At 41.4% G+C, this 22,220-nt stretch overlaps 1 protein-coding gene across 1 annotated transcript; it reads left to right on the top strand.

Annotated features, from left to right (window-relative positions):
* The first annotated feature begins 1,642 nt into the window (after window positions 1-1,642).
* Vha100-2 (V-type ATPase subunit a family protein Vha100-2) lies at window positions 1,643-21,921 on the top strand. Its single transcript, XM_022085293.2, has 15 exons — window positions 1,643-1,778; window positions 7,412-7,588; window positions 8,147-8,367; window positions 9,338-9,464; window positions 9,742-9,918; window positions 10,807-11,019; window positions 11,273-11,423; window positions 12,111-12,250; window positions 13,135-13,380; window positions 14,502-14,611; window positions 15,113-15,282; window positions 16,724-16,959; window positions 17,762-17,981; window positions 19,056-19,248; window positions 20,419-21,921. Exons 1-15 carry the CDS (start codon window positions 1,662-1,664, stop codon window positions 20,516-20,518), a joined length of 2,598 nt encoding a protein of 865 aa, XP_021940985.1. The 5' UTR covers window positions 1,643-1,661; the 3' UTR covers window positions 20,519-21,921.
* The last annotated feature ends 299 nt before the right edge of the window (window positions 21,922-22,220 follow it).

Below are 22,220 nucleotides of genomic sequence, written 5' to 3'. Positions count from 1 at the left end.
TGTGGGTTCTGACGCCTTGCAAGCCTTGTTCCCGGCGTCTTACGTTCAAAATGGAGGCGGAATGCCCCTCCAGAATATTCGTAGCAGGACAAAGATTTCATGGCCTCACAACCCAGAAGACCTGAGTCTGCAGTTTTACGGTTATGCAAATATTAATGTTCATCAGTCAAGTGACTTCAAATAATATAACATAATTAAAATAAAATAAAATATGTATGTCTTTATTTTAAGCGTCTCTAAACATTTTAGCAGCCACAGAAAATTTGGTAATTATTCACCCTGAATATTTCATCACCCAGGTCCCAGCCAATGAGTGCAACGCCACTGCTCCATCTTATTCACTAGTTCCACAAAATTGGGAGCAATCGGAGACGGAGCACACCTCACGTCGTATTCGGGGTTTTGTGCCCTTTATGAAGGCAAGAGTGGAAAATCCCACTTCGCACATGCAGGAGCTCGGAAACTGCATCACGGCCTCGCCAGCTCATCATGAACTGTTAACCAGAAAGACTCCAAATGGCCCTTTTTTTCCTCAAATATTTTGCGCTGACTGCTCGACCTAAGCTCCATCATTTGCCCTGTAAAACGATTAACACTATCGGGGATTTCAGTCAAGCCACACAGAAATGGGTTACCCAAAGAAAAACCACTTTTACCCGTTTTTTGGAAATTTACTCAAGTTTGGGAGGCACTGCCCTAACCTGTATAATTGCGTATTCGTTCATTTTCTTCCCGTGGCGCAGCTGTTCATGAACAACCTAACCTAACCTTACCTTAACCTAACCTAAAATTTCACGCGCGAGGGTTCGAAATGTGTTTTTCCTTCGACCGTCGGGGGGGTTCCTGGTCGAGGAATCGGCCCGACGCACACAAGACCACACGACACACGAGGACAGACATTCTTGCCTTGAGCGGGATATGAACCCACGCTTCAGACAGAAGAAACCAAAGCTTTAAAAGTCCTGTTCAAATGAAGCGAATAAATGTTTTACATCGTGCGCTGTTCGTGATTAACATGACTTTTGCCGACTCTTAATTTGGTCGCTAGATGGGGTTGAGTTCCCCTAAGCTCCGGTCGTGTGTAGAACAGCAAAGTATACATTCGCGTATGTGAGCTTTCCGGTCTCTTAAATTGTACGCGTCATGGCGAGTGAATGCTCAAGTCCCCTTCGGGCCATTTTACATAAAACTAAAACCGAACCTTGCACCAGTTCTCGGCGTGTAATTTTAGAACTTTAGTGTGATTTTATGAGGTAGGAATTTGGGCGACGTAACTTTTTATGCAATGAAAAATATGGAAAATAATCGCATCGAAGCAACGCACCTATTGCGCATGTGCGGGTTGTAACCGTCTCCTCTTCTCTTGGGTAAAACGAGACAGATACTCTTAAGCTAGGTTTGCGGGCTTCAATTAAAGATGGCCTCAGCCGTGTCTTTAGGTGTTCATCTGCATGTGATTGGTTGAATAATTTGAATTTAAGCCAGAATAACTTTTCTCTGATTGGTCGGTTGAATACCCGAGGCCAACTGTGACAGTCTACATCGCGCACATTGCGTCATCCTTGATGCGTGGTCACAGTCTGAGCTCGACCTCATGACTACACGATCAGAGCCTCTCTCTCTCTCTTGCAGGAGGCCTGAGTACAACCACGAGCGCCAGCATGGGGTCGTTTTTCCGGAGCGAGAAGATGTTTCTGTGCCAGCTGTTCATTCAGCCGGAAGCCGCGTACTCCTCAGTGGCGGAGCTGGGGGAGGCCGGAAGCGTGCAGTTCAGGGACGTGAGTACTTGCACATTCTGCCAACCGCCGAGCAATTCCCCTAGGTCACTTCTCTAGCGAAATGGCCGTCTCATTCCTCACTCTCAACGCGCGTTCGATCTCCGACTTCTCTGTTCTTGTGTTAAGAGTTGCTGATTGACGGAAGACCGGAGGAGACTCTCACAATCTTTTAGGCGCGTGTATAATGTTGGTACTGATCCCGACCTTCAGGGGCGCTGGCAGTCCAAATTTAACCGTGAATATTTATAATTTTGTCTGTCTAAGTGACAAAATGTATAAAAAATAATATTTCGAGGTGGTTTTTCTAATTTAACGCGCATAAACTATATTATACCGTCTTAAAATAGGCCACAACCCATCCATTTAAGAAATCGTACTATCATTCGACAGTACGTAATCTATGCCGTTGAGAAACCGTTGTTAGATAAGTGAAGAATCGATTGATCGATGGATCGATCGATAAAATTCGCGGATGAAGACGCTCTGTTACGAGATAAAAGTAATAATGATTGTGGCTTGGTGAATCGATAGTAGCAAGCCATATGTAGATGTGTTGGGGCCCTAAGTTTTCTGAACCTTCAGCTTTCAAAGTTCAAAAGTTTTTTTTACTGGACTAGCATGTGCCCCGTAAATTTGATGGGACAGTAATGACACTTATTGGAGAATTATCTCTGGAAATAGCATTTAAAGTAGACAATTTATAGAATTTATTATGATGTAAATGAAATGTGCAAAATCTTTCACGGTCACTGGAAGCAGATTCATGTCAAATTCGGTAACCACAAAATCAGTGACAAGACTTCAGACTCCCGCCGGACCCCACCATAGCACCTTAGAAGCATACTTTGCGCTCGAAATTTCGTCTTGTCCGTTATTATACTTTGAATTTTTTTTAAAAAATTCGATCGTTGGACGACAGGTTCATTGTGCTCACGAAGATCGCGGGGGCGACTCAACAAAGCTGTTTTTACCCGCGTTGATGCTGATTGCAAAACGTTACATTTCGTGGTTTGACTCGATTCGTAACAAATCGGGCAGATTTCTTGGGGCAACTGACACCTAATCAGGCTCAGCGATGACGTCAACGCGGAAGATTTCCGTACGTGTTTGTGCTGCCATCTGGGGGATTTCCCGCGTAACCAAGGTTCCTTACGTAATTCGTCGTGTCCTGTCAGATCAGTTCACCGACTTTAACGTCGAAAAGCTACGGTCTATTAAAATTAATAAATAACTAATAAATCAATAAAGGTTTAATTATACGGTGGGATGCTACTAACATGATGTATCATGTCTGCGAGTATTATGACATCCACTGTCGTCAGGGTAAAGCAGTCGACCATTGCTTCAATACGAGGAGGATGTTGTTAAACACTGATTGACAGTGAGCAGTGGTCCCTCAACCTTTTTGTGCCTACGGGAACATTTGAGAGTTTACGAGATCGTGGCGGGCACAAACCAATTAACAAAGCCAAATTTTCTTTTCTCTGGACAAATAAGATATGGACACCAAATAATACGACGTTTATTGATACGAGAAACCACGCGATCAAAAATACAATTATTATTACTCAAGTGGGAAGTTAGTCACTGCATTTCATCGGCCAGTTTTTTAAAAATTTGGGAGTGTAGGATGACGGTACAGCTCGCAAGCAATCGTCAGTAAGTCGAGATCTACGCTTTGATTTTATAATGTTCGTGGTTGAACGGCCCTCAATATTCAGTATCAACGCGGGCACCCAAAAAGAGCCTTGGCCCGCGGGCACCGCGTTGGGAACCACTGCACTGTATTATTTTTACAAAAAAAGTATTGGGTCCATCCTCTGTTGCAAGACCGATTTAAATTTGGTGCGTTTAGTACGCTGTTTGATAAAACTACGACAGGACGACGCAAAACATGTCAATTTTTTTCGAATGTCAGAAGAAACATTTGACAAATTTATGCAAAATGCGGAAATGCAAAGAAAAGAAAAGAATACTACAGACTATGAAAGTTGCACGCTCTCTCAAGGCCAACTGATCGCCGGCTCGTGGACACGTAGACATGTTAATGCATGTCCCACTGAGAGAACACGGTGCACCGTCCGGCAGCCGGACCGGCAGATTTGCCGTGATGGCTCGTGGACAAACTCTCATATGAAACAATGTAAATCTATCGGAACGGCGGACGTGGACAAGGGCCCTTTCAGTAGGAAGCGAGCGCACGAGCGGGAGTTTTACCGCTGCGGTTTTCCTGCCGCACAGCCGCTGGAGGTGCGCGCGCACGAGCGGCGAAACAGCCGCACGAAGACCAGAAAAGGCCGGCCACATCGGAGTAACTGTGGAGCTCCACTGCAAAGCTCGAGGCAACTTGACAGAAAAATTAAAGTGTCTGTGACTAATTTCTTTGGATACGTACGCAGGTCCTCGTATAAACTCGTGAAATTGGGCTTTCAACAATCTTGTGGAGGGAAGCAAAATTTATCTCTACGCCTTGCCCTTAGCAAAGAGCTCACGCGCCGACAGTCTCAACAAAATCCGTACCTCGACTGATCGATCGGCCTAGAGCACACGCCAACTGCGTTTATTTCGCCGTCCGTTTGCACAGGCAACAAGGATTTGCGGTTGCCGCTGCGGCGGAAAAACCGCTCGTCCGCGCTAGCCCTCGTAGATTAACTTCATTTGAAAAGATGAGGCTGTTGAATTAAGTTGGGTCAGGTTTGCATCGTTTTAGCTGTTTTTTATTATGGGAAGAAATGGTGAGGTCACGTGTCTGTCAATTTCGTTAAAGTTCACGACAATATCAACCCTAGATTTTGCTGAATGAAGTCTTTTAAAAATTCCAAATTTATTTAAGACGAATTTTTCTCACACTTAATTCTTCTGAAACTTATGTATACCTTAGTGAACATACTCACGTATCGTTGAGGTCTCAGGCACAGAAATGTAAGTCCCGGGCTTTTCCGAATAGAGCGCTTTAAAATTTTGAAGGTATTTCGAAGGTCGTTTTTTCAAAATCATATTTCTGCCAATCTGTATGAAACTGAATGAAGATATTTATGTCAGTTTGAGGTCACGACAATATCAGTCCGAGGTTTTGAGGAATATATTCCTTTAAATTTTTATCACTGTATTAATCTTGTGTGCCCACGCTCAAGAGATGCTGTACCTTCAGCGAGTGGCATTTCAGTATTTAAAGTAATTTGGTTCAACCATTTTAAATTCATTGAATAGACAGGCTTTGAAATTACGTAACGTCGGCCATGACAGCATGACTCAGGGCGATAAGGAAATATGTGAAGTGCGGAAACCTGCGACGAATTACGGAGTTTGTGCTGATGATGGGAAAAATGACCGGAGTGATGGCAGATCGAATGACGACGTAAAATTTAAATTTTGAAAATTTTAATAATGTAAAATTTCATTGGTGCATTCAGTACAAAATTCTGTTGGGAATGAAAGGACATCAGATTGATTGTAACGTCCGTCATAATACGAGGCCCTAATCAGTGGCGTATGTAGCTCATTTTATTTTATTTATTTAGTGTTCTGTCTGCCGACAGGTCCATATGAACAGGATCCTTCCATCCTTTTCTCGGACTGGGACCTGTTCATTTACGTTCTTGGCAGATGATCCAGAAGTGGTTTGCCATTGCCTTCTTCTGTGTGTGAATGGAGTAATTGTTGGGATGCCACGGAGGAAAACTCCGTGTTGCCTAGACCACGGCCTTGCCCAACACAACTCATACGTGGGCTTAAATACGCCATTGAATAGAAATACTTAATTTTGCTGATTTTAATACAGGTACAGCCATGGGGGGGGGGGGGGGGGGGCTGAGAGGGGCGAGTGCTCACCGCTTCTTAAATAATATTCTTGGTTTTCAAATGGTGTTTGCTCGCAATCTTCGCTTTGCGATGATTAATGCCAACCCTATGAAAGCGAAGGTTATGTAAAATTTCAATTAATTACGTAAAGAGATCAACAACGCGTCTCTGTTACAGAGATCAGCTGGTTAATGCTGTCCAAACAAATAATGTGTTAATTCTGAAAATCATACTAAACCCAGAATACACATTGTCACTGCTGGGTTTTAAAGGATTAACTTAAAGTCTCGACAATCGGAAGACAAGTATTTTTATGAGGATACCTAGAAACCCGACAGACAAATCGAGACTGTAGCGGAATTAGAGACGTCTTATTTCCTACAATGTTGGGTTGGCAGCCGTGTGCAAGGCAATATGTCGCTCAAGGTGCGAGTTCTCGATTTCTCTGGACAGTTTTACGGCCGTTGTAAGTGACACATCACTTCCACAGTCGGCGTCGCTCCCATCTTGGCCTTGGACGATGTCTGTGTGGTCGAGGCTGGCGTTATCTCTCTCGTAAAGTTGGAAACTCCGTTGGAATTGTCACGAACATTTGCCCAAGGATATTTAATAACGATATTCTCGCATGAAGAACACTTTTAAACTAACTTCACTTCCCGTGATCGCCATTTAAGATTGATTAGAGATTTGCCTCAACTTTGTAACAAACGTTTTTGGAAAGATAATTGTAATCTTGATACTGCAGGTGAGGGATATTAGCTATCCAAAAAACTCTTTCAAACGATGTTCGTATTGCCTTGTTCTGTTCCATTCCAGTTTAAAAGTTAACATTAATGCGTGTTCCAAAGTCGTGACGACCATCGGCTAAGGCTCTAGTACCCATGGAGCCATCTTTCAGTGGTTACATGAACTAGAGTGATGTCGTCATCTGCAGTGCTGCCATCGATGGGCGATTATACGAATTATTCGTGCCATTGTTTCAGAGTGGCCCCGAACTCGGCGTTACCTGAGGAGTATTTTGTTCAAATACGTAATAAAGATGTCTTAATAAATTAGGCGTCCCCTCGAATAACGCTGTGTGTGGGTGAAAGTTATTGGTTTTAGCCTCTCGTCTTTTGCTTTAAAGCATTCCAGGGCAAGCAGACGTGAAGGGCAATTACGTAACGATACTGTAAGCAGACAGGAAATTTTGAGTTTATCCGGAAATAATGTTGCACTCCAGAATATTGAGGGAAAGAGTTGGGAGGAAGTTTCGACAGAAGAATGCAGTGAAACGTTATTTGAGGAGATGCCCCAATTAATTGTTAAATTTCCATTGATTCATCTGCTTTTGCTGTTAATGGCAATTTCTTACGTAGGTTTAAGGAGACAAACATCAAATTGTGGAATCTTTAACATCGCACACTTAATGTATGATGCAAAAATATGGGGCAGGAAACAAGAAGGAAGATGTGAGACACATTTTAATAATTGCCCAATTTTCAAAATCTACCAGAGCATTAAAAAACACGTGGTTATGATTTTATGCAACTCTTAAATGGAAATTACCGCCAAAGATTCAAAACAAGCAACTAAAATTCTTGTACAAAAGAAGAATATTGTGACGTAATTAATTCAAAATGTGTTCATTGCCCTGAAAAATATTCGCTGCCCCTGAAACTGGTGCCACCCTGCCTGCAGGCTCCTTGAGCTTGGGAGACGACTGCGTCACAGCTGAAGTGCTATTTGTGTAGTAGTCACTTCAATTTATTCAATTTAATTCAATTCAGTGTTATGAATTTGTTTTGTGACGTTTTAAGAGAACTTAGCCCACCAAATTGATCTTGTTTCAGTTGAATGCAGATGTAAATGCGTTTCAGCGCAAATTTGTGAACGAAGTCCGACGTTGCGACGAGCTCGAACGGAAACTTCGTTACGTCGAAGCAGAAATCAACAAGGAAAATTTACACATTCCTGAAATTGAAGATCTGCCCAATGCTCCGAACCCAAGGGAGATCACAGATCTCGAGGTATGACAAAAAGACATTCATTTCTTCCCTTGCTGTATAAAGGTCATTCTTGCACTAACTTTACAGTGAATTCCATCATTGGTCCCACGATTCTGCAGCAATTAGCCTTCTAGTTTATTCTCCCTGTCACGTATAGACCTCACACTTTCACAGCATCTTTTCCTGGGTCATCCCGCATCCCGACACCCCTGGGGATGATAATTTAATGCGTGCTTGGGAATACGATCTTGCATTCATTCCAGATGTTGGGTCCAATATTCTCTATATCTTGTTATTTTGTACGTTACGCCCTCCCTCAACTTCCAAATGGAGACTCTGCATCAGAGAACTCCTTCATTCTCGTGTCCTCTTTTAATTCTAGGAGAAGTGGGGAGGGAACGTCGCCACCCGCGGGACACCATACAGGTGGAAGGCTTCGATACTACACCCTGAATCAAAGTGCTTACTAATCAGCTGTTTTCCCAAAGATCTTCTGTTTCTAGATTTGAAAATCTGCAGAAGCTGCGTAGCTAATGCGTGCGATGCAGATCCTGTGATTTGTATTTCTTTATTTTACAGACCAGCTTAGAGAAGACAGAAAATGAGATCCTGGAGTTGAGTCAAAATGCTGTGAACCTCAAGTCAAATTTTCTGGAGTTGACAGAACTGAAATATGTACTCGAGAAGACAGAAGTGTTTTTCACTGAGCAGGAAGGCATCAACGGCACAGACTCCCTCACTCGTGCGCTTATCACCGAGGACTCGAGCGCACAGGCCACTAACATCCGCGGACGCCTCGGGTCAGTGCAAGATCACGCTCTCTTCTTTCCTGACCATTAATGTTGCCTTATTGGACGATGATGACTCAGGATACGCGGCCCCTTTCGGTTGCATTGACCACCTGAGTAACTGTCAGTTTCTCAAGAGGAATTCTTTAAGAAGTTCTTATATGTAGTTTATTTTTTATGGTCTAAACTGAGGAGCCATATTAAGAGTATTGGTCCATCAAAGATGAAATATTCCCCTGTCATAACTTGTGCTTAAAGTTTTATGCGTATTACCAGCTCTGTCTTCATATTTGTTGTTTGTTTCAGTCAGCGTTCACTTAGCGGTGGATGATGGCGAATGTTTACGACAATTACCAGACATTTAATGCTGCACTTTCAGAAGAATTGTTCTATTTTTCACTTGTTTGTGAGGCTCTAGTCTCGTCGGACTGACTACCGGTGTGTTAAGAGATTTCACTTTTTCAAAATTTTGTTACCAGTTCAGACTTGATTATTCTCTCAGACTTAGAAATGCGTCATCGCCAGGATTACGACCCAGGCCTTTTCCCAGAGCATGTTTGCCCACTTGGTTTGCTCCAGAGATTTGATTTGTTGCCATCTGTTTCTTTTTCCGTCATGTCTTTCAGCCGAGATCATGTTTCCGTGTATCTGTGGCCCTAAGTTGCCGTATAATTGTCAGAAGAAAGTTATTCGGCTCTCCAAAAATTTCTTATTTATTTCGTTTCCATCGATACATGTGTATCACTTATGTAAATTAAGTTGATAAATACATGAATACATAAGAGTAATGAAAGAAAATGGAGGGTTGCTTTTAATATTAATTAATTTGCTGAAGTAATTCATGGAATGTAGCGTAAAGAGAACTTCTTGAAATGTCAGTGTCGCCTTTTCAATCATGTTCCAGCAAACTGTTTACTCCGGTTAGGACGCGTTACTTCTCGGCACATTTCCGTATAATCGTTATGTTCGTAACTGATCTCAGGTTCGTGGCCGGCGTCGTGCCGAGGGAGAGGGTGCCGGCTTTCGAACGGATGCTGTGGAGGATCTCTCGTGGTAACGTGTTCCTCAGGCAGGCCGAACTAGACCAACCATTGGAAGATCCTTCTACGGTATGGGTGTCTCGATTTCTTCTTGGTCTCGATAAAATGTCTGTTTAAGGGACTTGCAAATTTTATTTTGCAGACTTTTTTTTGTCAATATGTTATGAACGGAAGATGAGAAGCAAGAGAGAGCCTGGTTTCATTAGCTCTCGAGATTCCCTACTAGTCCCACTTTTAGTTTATTACTGCGCTCATTTGTGTAGGACCAATATTAAAAATAAATAATATTAAATACTTCTTGCACGTTATGGAAATTACCAGGTAATAGTAAAGTATCTTTTTGTAGGGTAATCAGATCTACAAGACTGTATTTGCAGCATTCTTCCAAGGCGAACAGCTGAAATCTCGCGTAAAGAAGGTGTGTACTGGTTTTCATGCGTCGCTCTACCCCTGTCCCAGTGCCACTACTGAGAGGGAGGAGATGGTAAAAGGTGTTCGGACAAGACTCGAGGATCTGAATATGGTGAATATCTAGCAGTTCATTCTATTTGATGTTTTGTTCCGTGAGGAATACTGCGTAGTAAAATTAAACTGTAGGAGATATAATCTCGACCTAAAATATAAAGTATAAAATACCACAGCTGTTGCTTGTGTGAATAGTGCGTTTAAAATGCGAGACATGGAACGTATTATTGTTTTCGTACCTATATATATAAAACTTAACATTGCGCTCGTCTGGATCCTGTTAAGGCACTTCCATGTGGAGTTAAGGTATGAAACCCAGTCGGTACGTACGTAAAGTATCGTCAGTTAGTGCCAGAAAAATATGCGTCTTCTGGAATCAAAGTGTGAGGAAATGAAAATTGGTTTGTTTTCCCATTATTTGACATTAACAAAACAAAAATTTGACCAGAGAGCATCGGGTTAACCTTTTGAAATTGTGTTTAGTAAAACGTTTTGTCCGTGACTTTCGTGGTTTCACTAGAAGAATTTGAAACAGAAACAAGGTTGACGTGAAGCAAAAATTCTGTTGTAGTGTTGCTGTCGATTGTAATTTGGATGCGAGGTGATATTTTCTTACAATTGCAATATCCTTAATTTGCTGAGTGGTTTTAATGAGAAACTTCACTGGAACAGAAAGCACCAAGATCTCGTTGGGTGTCAGATTTGTAGGTTCTTTTGCAACTAAAATTTGCAAAAATTGCTTTCTGCTGTCGTCTGCGTGACAACGATTAAATTTTATGTTACGGAGTTTAGGTAGAATTTGTTGGCAGCTTACAAAGAATGCTTTGGTTATCGTGGCTGTATGTAATGTGTCTCGTTAAATGAACGAGAGCCGTGATTTGGAACGATGTTCGTCTGGTTTTCAGGGTAGTGTAACTGAAGTTAGCTTTGTGTGGTTTATGTATAGGTTCTAAATCAAACACAAGATCATCGTCATCGCGTGCTGGTTAGCGTCGCCAAGGAGCTTCAGAATTGCATGGTCATGGTGCGTAAAATGAAGGCCATCTACCACACGCTGAACATGTTCAACTTGGATGTCACCAAAAAGTGCCTCATTGCCGAGTGCTGGGTCCCAGTTAGAGATCTGGCTGGCGTGAGGAAGGCCCTTGCAGAAGGGGGGGTATGTACTGCCTGCTGATAGAAATGTCAGATTTGTGTCTGAATATGGTACGAGAAACTGACATACAGCAATAGAAGTAGATAATTTTATTTTCTTAACTTTTTGCACGTATTTTTGGAATTCAAGCGAAACCTCAGTTTTTTTAACCCAGAGCATTAAAACTCGGGCATAAGAAAATTTGTACTTAAGGTTTGACTTGGCACCCGTCATGCTTTACCTCAGTTCATTATCAGTTTTACTTTTATGTTTTCAGAGAGCTAGTGGCAGTTCAATTCCTTCATTCCTGAATGTTATCGAGACTTCAGAAGGATCGCCCACATTCAATCGCACCAATAAATTTACGCGGGGTTTTCAGAATCTTATCGACTCATATGGCGTCTCTAGCTATAGGGAGGTTAACCCAGGTCAGTAAATGAGGCTATCGTAAGATTTCAGCATTTTATTTTCACACACTTACAAATCTACTCCATATCGAAGTCAAAGCACATAATTTAAATTCTGTCGAAGTCAACGCTGCGCAGAAACTGAACGCAGCATTAATGCCCAATCTATACGAGGCTTCCGAAACCCCTGCAGTGTTTACCAAAACTTCCTCATCGTGGCTCGGCCTCAAAAGCTGAAGTAAAACAAAATAAAAACTTGTTCAGAAAAAATAAACTTTTTTTTTTAATATTATAACAGGAACACCAACCTGTAATTATTAACATTTAAAACTCTATTGTCAGCCTTTATTATGTACAAAACATATGGACTTGGACAGGGGCATAATCAGATAAACTTTGGAAATTCTCTCGAGTATCAACCGCTGCCATTTTAAAATTCCTCGTCTCTGACATCCGATAGCATCGGAGAAAGATCTGGCGTGGTCCAAATAAACTATGTCTCTGTTGAACTTCAGATCAATTTGTGATGAGTAGTTAATGAACACTGCTGTTTATTTATGTCCAATAGAAATGGGGCATAAAGGAACATAGTGACATCGTACGTCGTGAGTAAAAGATGTCGCTGATCACCATCAACCACTGAAAGATTGTTCCATTATTATTGCCTTTGTCTTCTTTTGGACTTCGTTTATGTGTTTCGTGTTTCAGCGCTGTACACTATCATCACTTTTCCGTTCCTGTTTGCCATTATGTTTGGTGATGCAGGTCATGGTCTCATCTTGACAGCGTTTGGACTGTACATGGTGATAGAAGAAAAGAAATTAATGAAGCAGAAGTCAGATAGTGAGGTAACTGAGATTTGACCTTAAAACAGCCCAGTGCCCCATTTATAAATTATCGTATTTATAGTCTGTAAGCCGACCCTTTGCCGCGCCATTCAGTTTTACTGTCGTGATGAATCAGATCGAGTAATTTAAACACCTTTTATACACGGTGTTAAAATATGTTGAGAGGGCCGGGTGGCGTTCAATTCGATTAAGTTCTACTGTGCTAGATGTGGTGAAGATTTATGTCAGCTGACTGTTACGTGCAGCCGAGTCCTCGAGGAGCTGAGAGTACGCTCAGCTAGTCAAATGATTTTCTGCCTTTTGTGGGGCCTGAAGGTTCATTGTCATGTTCACAAAAGCTTGCCACCAGCTTCTCTCCTGAGCCAGATGAATCCAGTTCCTTCCTTCAAACGTTATTTCATTAAGATCAATTTTAATATTATCCACCCATGTGATCTCTTCCCTCCAGGCTTCTCAAGCAAAATTCAGTGTGAATTTCTCACCTCCCCAATGCACGCTACATACTCTGCCCGCCTCGCCTTCCCTGATCTTATCACTCTAATAATATTTGATGAAGCGTACAAATTCCGAAGCCCTTCCTTTTTCAGTTTTGTCCAGCCCTGTGCTCAAACACCCTCGGCCTGCGTTCTTGCCTCTACTTGAGAGACCATCCATTCAGATGGTGATTTTACACGGGTATGGATGATGCTCGTAACATAGAAATTCACCGATGTTTCAGAGGTCCACGCTTTTTCCGTCATTGATGATGGGGGCAGCAAGGACCCCGGAAATATTTGTGAACTTCCGCTAGTCCATACGACGCCAAAACCGAGATGAAAGCCGTCTTCCTGCATTTCCTCATAATCATGGAACATGTTTGTGATAATTTTATTTTGTTCTGCCAGATCTGGAACATCTTTTTTGCTGGCCGCTACATCATCCTGTTGATGGGCATCTTCTCAGTCTACACTGGATTTATTTACAATGATATATTCTCTAGATCATTAAATATATTTGGCTCCAGTTGGACGATAGATGGATATAACATTTCAGATATTCAAGGAAATGCAGAACTGACTCTGAGTCCGTATACAAATTTCGCCAAATTTGACGCATCGCCGTATCCTGTGGGACTGGATCCTGTTTGGCAGGTAATGGATAAGGATATCAACACTGATTCTTGTGACATTCATTTCATCTTACATTTTTCTTTACTACAGATGAATCTGTGACGTAAACCAAGGTTATTTAGAAAGACGACAATGCAAATCTAGAATTGGAAATAGAAGAGTCTTAAGACTGCATTTGTTTCACTGTGTAGAAAATAGCGTTTTGTTACGGATGGAATTGTTCTAGCTACTGTACGCTAAATAAAGTAACAGTAATAGTAATAAAGTAATCATATTTTAAACAAATAATTGCGTGGATGTGCGTGTGCTGACAGACGTGAAACAGAAATCATCAGATTGTTTTCCACCATCACCATGTCAATAATTGTTGATACGTAAAAATTAATTCTTATAGAATTTGTAGGTTTATTTCGTTCTGCGCCCATAAAAAGTTTCACATGTTCTGATGGTTTTTTCAGTTATCAGCGTCAAACCTATTTACCTTTATCACATGGGGAATAGGTAATTTAAACCCCATTATGTCAGGGCTGCTGATTGGTCCTTTACTCTGTGGTTAGGTTAGGTTAGGTTAGGTTATTTTAGGTTAGGTTGGGTTAGGTTAGGTTAGGTTATTTTAGGTTAGGTTGGGTTGGGTTAGGTTAGTGTAAGACAAAGCAGGAACTGCTTGTAAGACGTGCAAGAGTGATAAAGATTAATAACATTTTATTATTATCAAAGTAGATACGTAAAAGCCGCTTATCGGACAATCGCGTTTCCTGACGCATGTTTACAACACATTGGGAAGAGGCAGACAAATGTAACCCAGATTCTGAATGTGAGATTTGAAGTTCTCATAACCCTGAAGATGACTGTTCTTCTGGGTTGTGATGCATGTAGCCTGATTGGTAGATACCAGCGTCTGTGTGAAACATACTGTCTCCATCTTTAGGGTTACACGACATCACAACCGAAGAACAGCATCGCCAGTTCGTAACTGTGAAGATGCTACTCCATCAAAGAGATTGAATAGAAAATGAAAGCGTTCCTCAGAAAACAGCGCTCAGACCCGTCCGTGAGCTGACGAACGTTCAGTTTTCCCAAGAATAGCGTAACAGAGGTGGATGAATTTTAGTTCTGAAAGGGATGTTCATGTCATGTTTCAGGCGGCTACTAACAAGATTATCTTCTTAAATTCGTACAAGATGAAGCTGTCGATAATATTTGGCGTGGCTCACATGATCTTTGGGGTGTGCCTTAGTGTGGTTAATCATATGTAAGTATATGACATGAGTAAGTAGCAGTTTCACGTACAAATAAATATATCCACGTGCTCCGAGGCATAATAATACACGGAGCGAAGGAATGTCGTTGGTTCGACAGTGCGCTTGGCAGATTGTCTGCGATGTTGCTAATTTGTTTGACGTGGATTGAAGTTGTCGATGTTTCAGTGTTCCGTTCTATGTCGTTAATCGCAAGTTACAGTATTTGCATGAAATATAAGACGTGAGGACTTAGGACAGACAGTCCAGTGAAATGTCGTCAGACGGTATCTGCGCTTTCAACTTCCCATCTGCTAGTACGTACTCTGTGAGGCTTCGGAAATCATCGTTAAAAACTGCGCTTAATGAATAAGTAACGACGCGCACGCAGTGCAGTCACTGGAATGTCCGCTGTTGGGATGAACAAAGGCATTTGTGCGTAATTTGTGTGTGTGATGAACCTGCCGCATGATATATGAAAACTCATCTGTCCACTTATTCCTGCAATGTTTCAGACATTTCAAAAAATCAATCAATATTATTCTGGAATTCGTACCACAAATATTGTTCCTGCTGCTGCTGTTTGCGTACATGGTGGCCATGATGTTCATAAAATGGGTCATCTACTACCCACAGGAAACCGTGGACTGCAATAACGAAACGGTGACGTGCACTCAGGATGTCCGTAAGTGATTTTGTCCTCCTAACGTCTGTAGTGTTTCAGTCGGTGGACTCAAACTACAACTAATGTTATGTTATGTGAAACTGAAAGCTCACGTCGTTTTATGTCCTTGTTTCCGCTTGTGCAGCGTATATACTGCGGCGACAAAGCTTGTGATTTGGAGGCTGCTGTACGGATAACAGTGCGTTATAGCGTGTTTACTGAACGGAGATCTATCCATGTTTCGAAACTTTTCCGTAAAAATACTGTTCTTTCTGTGGTTTTACAGGAACGCTCGAAAAAAAATGTCGTACACAATTCAAATATGTTTTCCGTTGATGTAAATTAATTCTTTGACCACCTGAATTTTGCTGTGATTTTTGTAACAGCCTAGACGTAGGTGAGATTTCGGGTTCTCACGGCGATTTGTCCGAAGATGGCCGTCGTCTGGGGTGTGTCACTCTGTAGTTAGGCAGATACTGACTGACATTTCAGAGGAGCTTACTGTCTCCATCATCAGGATGGCTGATAATGGAGGCAGTGGTAAATTTATACCTGACTGCGTGGTGCAGTCGTCTTAAAGAACTTTGCATATTTGTATACTTCCGTTGCCCAGTACTCGGTATTCATTCGCTCAACACGGTTCATAGTTCGCTCACTGAATTCTTCGCGGTCCGTGCTGATGCATTGTTGTGCAGAAAATGTGTGCTGCTTGTTTGTTTAGTTGATTGTTTGAATGTCTCCGAATAATTGTTTACGTTCTGAGTCCCTGTTGTTAACATTGCATGATGCTAGTTTTTTTCTAACTGCAATGGACCGCATTTCTTCTCATGATTTCATGCCTGCACTGGAGTGAATTTCCTTTCTTCATGACCACACATGCGACAGCTGGCCTTTGTGTGTGCTCCGTAAGTTTCCTCCCGTTCTTATGCTAATGAAGTTTTGATGTGATGGACGTTGATATAAATCAAGTACATTTATTACGCATTTAATTTAAATTGAAAATAAGAATATAATTACAGTGAAACGCTAAGTAATAATTAAGAGGATTTAAGGTTTTCACAATGAGTCTTAAGATGATTGCCATCTGGGTTGTTGCGTCGTGTAGACTGACGTTTCAGAGATACTTGCTGCCTCCATCACCATAGCCGTGATGATGGACCTCTGAAATATCGATAAGCTTTCTACCAGACTGCACGGCGCAACAACTCAGAAGACAGCCATCTTCAATAATTAAGCAGAAGTAATTGTCATATTAGATGACATTTGAGGTTGTCATGGTGATGAGTATGAAGATGACTGTTTCGTGGGCAGTGTACCGTGTAGTCTGGTAGATACTGGCTGATATGTGAAGGGTAACGATGGAGGCAGTGAGATCCTTTGAAAAACAGGCCAATATCCACGAGACTGAACGGCGCAACATCCCAGAAGACGTACATCATCAGCTGTTGTATTGTGCTTGCAGTGGACGTCATCAGATATGGGCCGTCGTGTGCTCCTTCAGTTCTCATCCTTTTCATCAACATGATGCTCTTCAAGAGCTCTCCTCCTACAGGAATAGGCTGTCAAGAGTTTATGTTTGATGGTCAAGACGTAATACAAACTGCGTTTGTTGTTGTTGCTGTGTTGTGCATTCCGGTACTTCTTCTCGCCAAGCCTCTATACCTCCTCTGTTGTGGACGTAGCAAAAAATCTGAACACGTAAGTCTCTTAATTTGTAAACTGCATCTTTGAAGTAATCTTATGTCAAAGAAAATAAAAAGATTTTGATGTTTATGGTACGGGTGAGTTTGCTGGTGCCAGGGTAAGGGGACGTAAGTCAAAGAGTAAAACTGATGAATAATTTCTGGCTTACAGCCTACATTTCAAATTACCCATAATGTAATGAAAATTATCACTTCAGCCTTAAATTCATGAGTAAGTTGTAGAATCACGTTTTCTATAAATTTTTGGAAAAGTCAGCAGACACGACTTTGGAACATTTAAAAAAAAATTTGTTTTAAATGTCCTGAACTTTTAGGACTTTACCCCGACACTGGCAAATTATGAGTGCCCAATTTAAATCTGTCTTCAAGCGGTGCTCATTCTTCATGTCAAGAACGTAACGTACTTCTGTAGTCCCTGATACGAGGCTTTCACGGTGTTTCACTGAGATGTGCTTCCATTTTTCGATGATTACTGTTGCTTGCAGAAATAAGCGTTCTATTTCACGGTAGAAAGACGAACATATAATGACATTCATGTAGAGAGAAAGATTAATTCAGTTTAGCCATATGCTAAGAGTTCTAGCAAGTACTCCGAGTTATTTGTTTTTCAGATTATACAAGAAAAATAATAGGTGGTCTATAAAATGTGTTTTACTATGTGGAATTCATTTTGAAATGTAATGTCTCAAAATTTTGCTACTGGGCTTTTAACAGTAAATAATGAACAACGCATTAATGTGCTCACGTGTAATGTTAATGTCTTGCGACGGAAATTATATGGCAGTGTGTTCTTGCAGACGTCGGAGAATGGCGATGTTAATCAGGGCCTGGAACTAACTCCTGAAATGGTTGACACCCCGAGTCCCTCACCTGCTCACGCTGAACACAACGAGGGGGACAATGCAGTGGGAGAGATTTTCATCCTTCAAGGAATTCACACCATTGAATATATTCTGAGCACGATATCTCACACGGCATCGTACTTGCGGCTGTGGGCCCTTTCACTAGCACATGCACGTAAGTTTGGCAGAGTTAACCTAAGAAGCCGTTCTGATTATGTAGCGCAGTTAGACGGGAGTGTCAGATTTCTTTCCGTCTTACAACTTAGGACGGGGGGGATGTCCTGAAAACCGAATTTTAATAGCAATTTAACGTTACTTCTGCTTGTTTTCTTTATTCCTCGTGCTGTTAATGTTTTAATTTTTTTTTGGGGGGGGAATCTGGCAGATATTTAATCTGAGAATTACGACGTGATATCTGCTGTTATCAGTAATGTATGAATGCCTTCTCCTGGGTCTTTGCCCACCGGGCTCTACGGTTCTTGGAATGCTCCGAGGTGATGGCCACCCGCAGGGCTGCGCTATCTCCTGGGACAGTGTCCTTTGGGACCCCCATGCCTTAAAACACCTTATGGGTCTATGATTGTCAGTCTTGACTTTCTGCTATACCCCACCGAGGCTGCCCCCCAGAAAGTAGGCGACCACTATGGGCTTGCCTAAGAGGCAAAGCAAATCCCAGGGGCTTTCATTCCTGAAAAGAAATTGTCTGAGTCACAAAAATTCATACTTCTTCTTTCCTTTCTGTTATTTTGCGCTAAATCGTGCACCTGAATTTTCTCATTTATTATTTATGCTGGTCGGGGGCATCCAGGGTACTCGTCATGTTCAGTGGATGTTTGTTCCACTTTAAAACAATATAACCACTCACAAAGTTTTGCTTGGCCCGTTGTCGCATCCCCAAATGCTATTTGAATCAGTTTTTTTAACGTATTGATTACAAACTTTCCGGTCTTCTTCAAAATTTAAAGTGCGTTTATTACTCTGTACCCCCAGGCAGAAACGCAGTTGCTGGGCGTGAATGACCGAAACATTAAGAGTGGTAAACGTGCAGTGACACCCTGGAATGGTGTTATTTATCTGAGATGTGAACTTGGTCTCTCGGTACTTTTTGTTCAGACCCGCTGTAAATGTTTGTGACGCAGATTAAATCTCTTCAACTTTCCCTGCATACATAGAAGAGAACTCGCTTTGATGCGTGCGATCACTATGCCCCTTGCTGCATTTTCTGTAACATTTTCATCTCGCTTTACAGAGTTATCAGAAGTGTTATGGACCATGGTCTTGAGCATCGGACTCACTGGATCCGCAGACGGCGATGCTCAGTCTTATGTGGTGGGCAGTATTCTTCTGTATGTTTTGTTTGCTGCGTGGGCAGGGCTTACATTGGCAATCTTGGTCATGATGGAGGGTTTGTCTGCCTTCCTTCACACGCTTCGACTGCATTGGTATGTACAGTCTGAATACAGTTTCCTGTGCCTGCAGTGACGTGACATTTTATGATGGGGCTCGAAAGAAACTACAGAGAATAAGAGAAAATGATCCTGCGGTTGAAACAGTGTCATCTGAATCAATTTTGAAAGTTTTTGATGATGGTGCACTGTTGAAGCAAACTTTTTTCTGGGCATTATCCATCGTCGAAGACTAAATGAAATTGATAGAACCGCGACGTTTCACAGATGGGAGTCCATCTACATCTTCAGGTAAAACCTACTCTGTCGGGCCCAATCGATAGATTTTATTTAGTCTTGGACGATGGATAATTCCCAGAGAAAAGTTTGCTTCGACAGTGTGATCTAACCTAACCTTCCCTTAGTTTGTTACACACATTAAACGTCACCTCAAAATAACTGTAGTTGCTGTTAATATCTTTTGCACCAAAGGTTCGTAAACTTTTGGGGAATATACCAGCTCTCGTCATCTGTCATTATGTCATCAGGCACAGGTTAGATTATTCATATATCGACGTAAGTTAGGATTCAGGTTAATATCATCTGCTGTGCTGCATAGCAGTAAGAAGATGCTACCTGATTAGCTGAAGTCATTATCGGTATTGCCGTACCTTGTTTTTGGAGTTTTTCTCCGCTCCGTTTGCTCGCTTCTGATTCCGAGTCTTTGTGTACACCCAGAATATTTTGATGAACCGCTGATAACTTTCCTTCTGCATCGTATGTCCTCCATACACACGCTGCATGTGCGTCTTTGCAGACTTCCAGTGCGATGTGGCGATCGGACGGCAGGAAGCGCTCTTTTTAATGCCTTGACATGTTATTTAGACTTTAGATTTCAGTGCAATTGCATAAAAATCACCAAAAACGTACCGTGCCGGTATATTCGGTCATGCACGTAAATTGTTTTTACATTTATCTGATGGCATTTCAAATTTATGTTAATCCTCCTGTGCACAAAGCCAGGTTAAAGCAAATTTCAGTTTTTGTGAGAATGAAATCATGAATTGTCTTTTATATTTCTCATACTATTAGGTAAAAGAGCAAATTTCCACTTTTTCCCCCATTAGTTTTAAAAGAAGTGATTTTATAGTCTCAAAATTTTTAAAAAATGAATACTAATTGTGGTGCAAAGATGAATGAGAAATTAACGACGGTTGTAATTTGCAGGGTCGAGTTCATGAGCAAGTTTTATGAAGGGGCAGGATACGTCTTTCAGCCATTCTCATTCAAGATTATTCTTGAAGGTGAAGATGTGGTTGAGGATTAGATGAACCTGCGGAACCTGGGCGGCCGAAGGTAACCAGATAGCCGGCAGGCGACAGTCAAGAATTTATCACCGGGTTAGGTTTGATACTGTGAGCGCAGAAAGCTGATACTCATAGTTGTACTTCGATCGTCCTACAAAACATTTGTTTTGTTATATCTTGGTTCTGTTCTTCGTTAGTAATTTCTATCACAAACATTTTAACGTCATGTAACTAAGTCAAGGAGCTGTAGAGCGTAAATGAAGAAGTCATTTTTTGTGTCGTGGATCATGGACTGGGTGGAAAAATTAAATTTCTGTCTTTACAGTTTCACACATGGAGAAGTTTTAAACTTCATTGGAATAAGACGAGATAACGCGGCTTGAATGATGCATCATCTCAAAATTTTTCAGAAAACTGAAATTTATTTACATTGGTTCTACACCTCGTGTTGTCAAATGGGACATGGCATTGAATACCATAAAAATTGCCTCCTTACCCTTACATGATCCTGATGTCACTGCTTTGACTTAATTTTCATGTAAAAAATCTGTAACGTACGTGCAGTAGCAACAGTGTACCTGGAAGTATGGGCGGCATGGCAGTGACAGGAGAGAGAAGTCCTCAAAGTTACTCGCTCATGACCTGAGGCAAACATTTTTCACTTTATGAAAAGCGCCTATGACTATTCTACAATGCATTAAAATACATTGACACCACCTGGTCCATCTAATTAGTGACAGCGCAAACCAAATTTTCATACACTGAAATATTCATCGTTCTCTGGCCAACTGAAAAATTTTGTTATAAAAAAAGCAGCTGGACAAAATATTTAAAAACCACGCGCAAAGGCACTGCCAGCCGAGATTCAACTCCGGGTTTAAGAATTTAGCGGCGTCAGGCATGGACAGACACAGCCAACTGGATTATTTGCGAACAGTAACACATATCTCCCCCCCCCCCCCCAAACCTGAATAACATATATATATTGTGCCTCAGATCTAATAAGATTTAACTGAAAAAATTATTTCCTGTAATTAGATATTGAGGTCATGTTTGATCACAGCCTCACTTTGCTGCAACACTTCGATTGTCTTTTCCCTGCATCGGCCAGTCACTTCGTTCTGATTCTGGTCAAATCCTCGCCATCCGTATGCATTACGCATGCGCTCGTATAAACGCACATTTCCTAATGGTTGATGTGAGTAATTAAGGTTTTGCAAAAGGAAATAAGCACAGAGGTACTACAGTGTAATATAATGTACGTAGTCATTATTTTGAAGTGGCATGCATAGATATATATATATCAAGGAATACAAGAAAATGATAAAAAAACATGTTTCTCTTTCTTGTGCACTGAACGAACTTTGTATTGCATTGATTCATCATATATACAAAAAATAAATAAAGCAGTATTCTGTTCTTATATTGCTGAACTTTTGTTGTTTTCTGAGAAATGAAAACCAAAACTTCCATTTGAAATTTATATAAGAAAGCAGAATTGAACAGCTGTTGACCTGACAAAATAATTGAAAATGTTTAGTATTAACTAACTAACTAGTTGGCTTACAGAACCCGAAGGTTCATCACCGTATTAACCAGAGCCCTCCACCAGACCAACAAATTCCAGTCTCCTTCAACTCCTGTCTCCCATAGATCCCGCCTGACATTATCCTCCCATCTACGTCTAGGTCGCCCCAACAACAACCGACCTCTGCAGGACTT

The sequence above is a fragment of the Zootermopsis nevadensis genome, unplaced genomic scaffold (assembly GCF_977971745.1).
Source record: "Zootermopsis nevadensis isolate Lab colony 2312 unplaced genomic scaffold, Znev_1.0 Znev_ptg000001l, whole genome shotgun sequence".
In the NCBI taxonomy this organism is placed as follows: domain Eukaryota; kingdom Metazoa; phylum Arthropoda; class Insecta; order Blattodea; family Termopsidae; genus Zootermopsis; species Zootermopsis nevadensis.
This window is presented reverse-complemented; position numbering and strand designations above follow the sequence as displayed.

What these genes read in the sequence shown, in the direction of transcription:
- Vha100-2 (XM_022085293.2), top strand. Translation starts at nt 1,662, where the DNA reads ATGGGGTCGTTTTTCCGGAGCGAGAAGATGTTTCTGTGCCAGCTGTTC. An exon ending in CATTGGAAGATCCTTCTACG is followed by an intron (nt 9,465 to 9,741) that starts GTATGGGTGTCT and finishes ATCTTTTTGTAG; the next exon opens with GGTAATCAGATCTACAAGAC. An exon ending in GACTCGAGGATCTGAATATG is followed by an intron (nt 9,919 to 10,806) that starts GTGAATATCTAG and finishes GTTTATGTATAG; the next exon opens with GTTCTAAATCAAACACAAGA.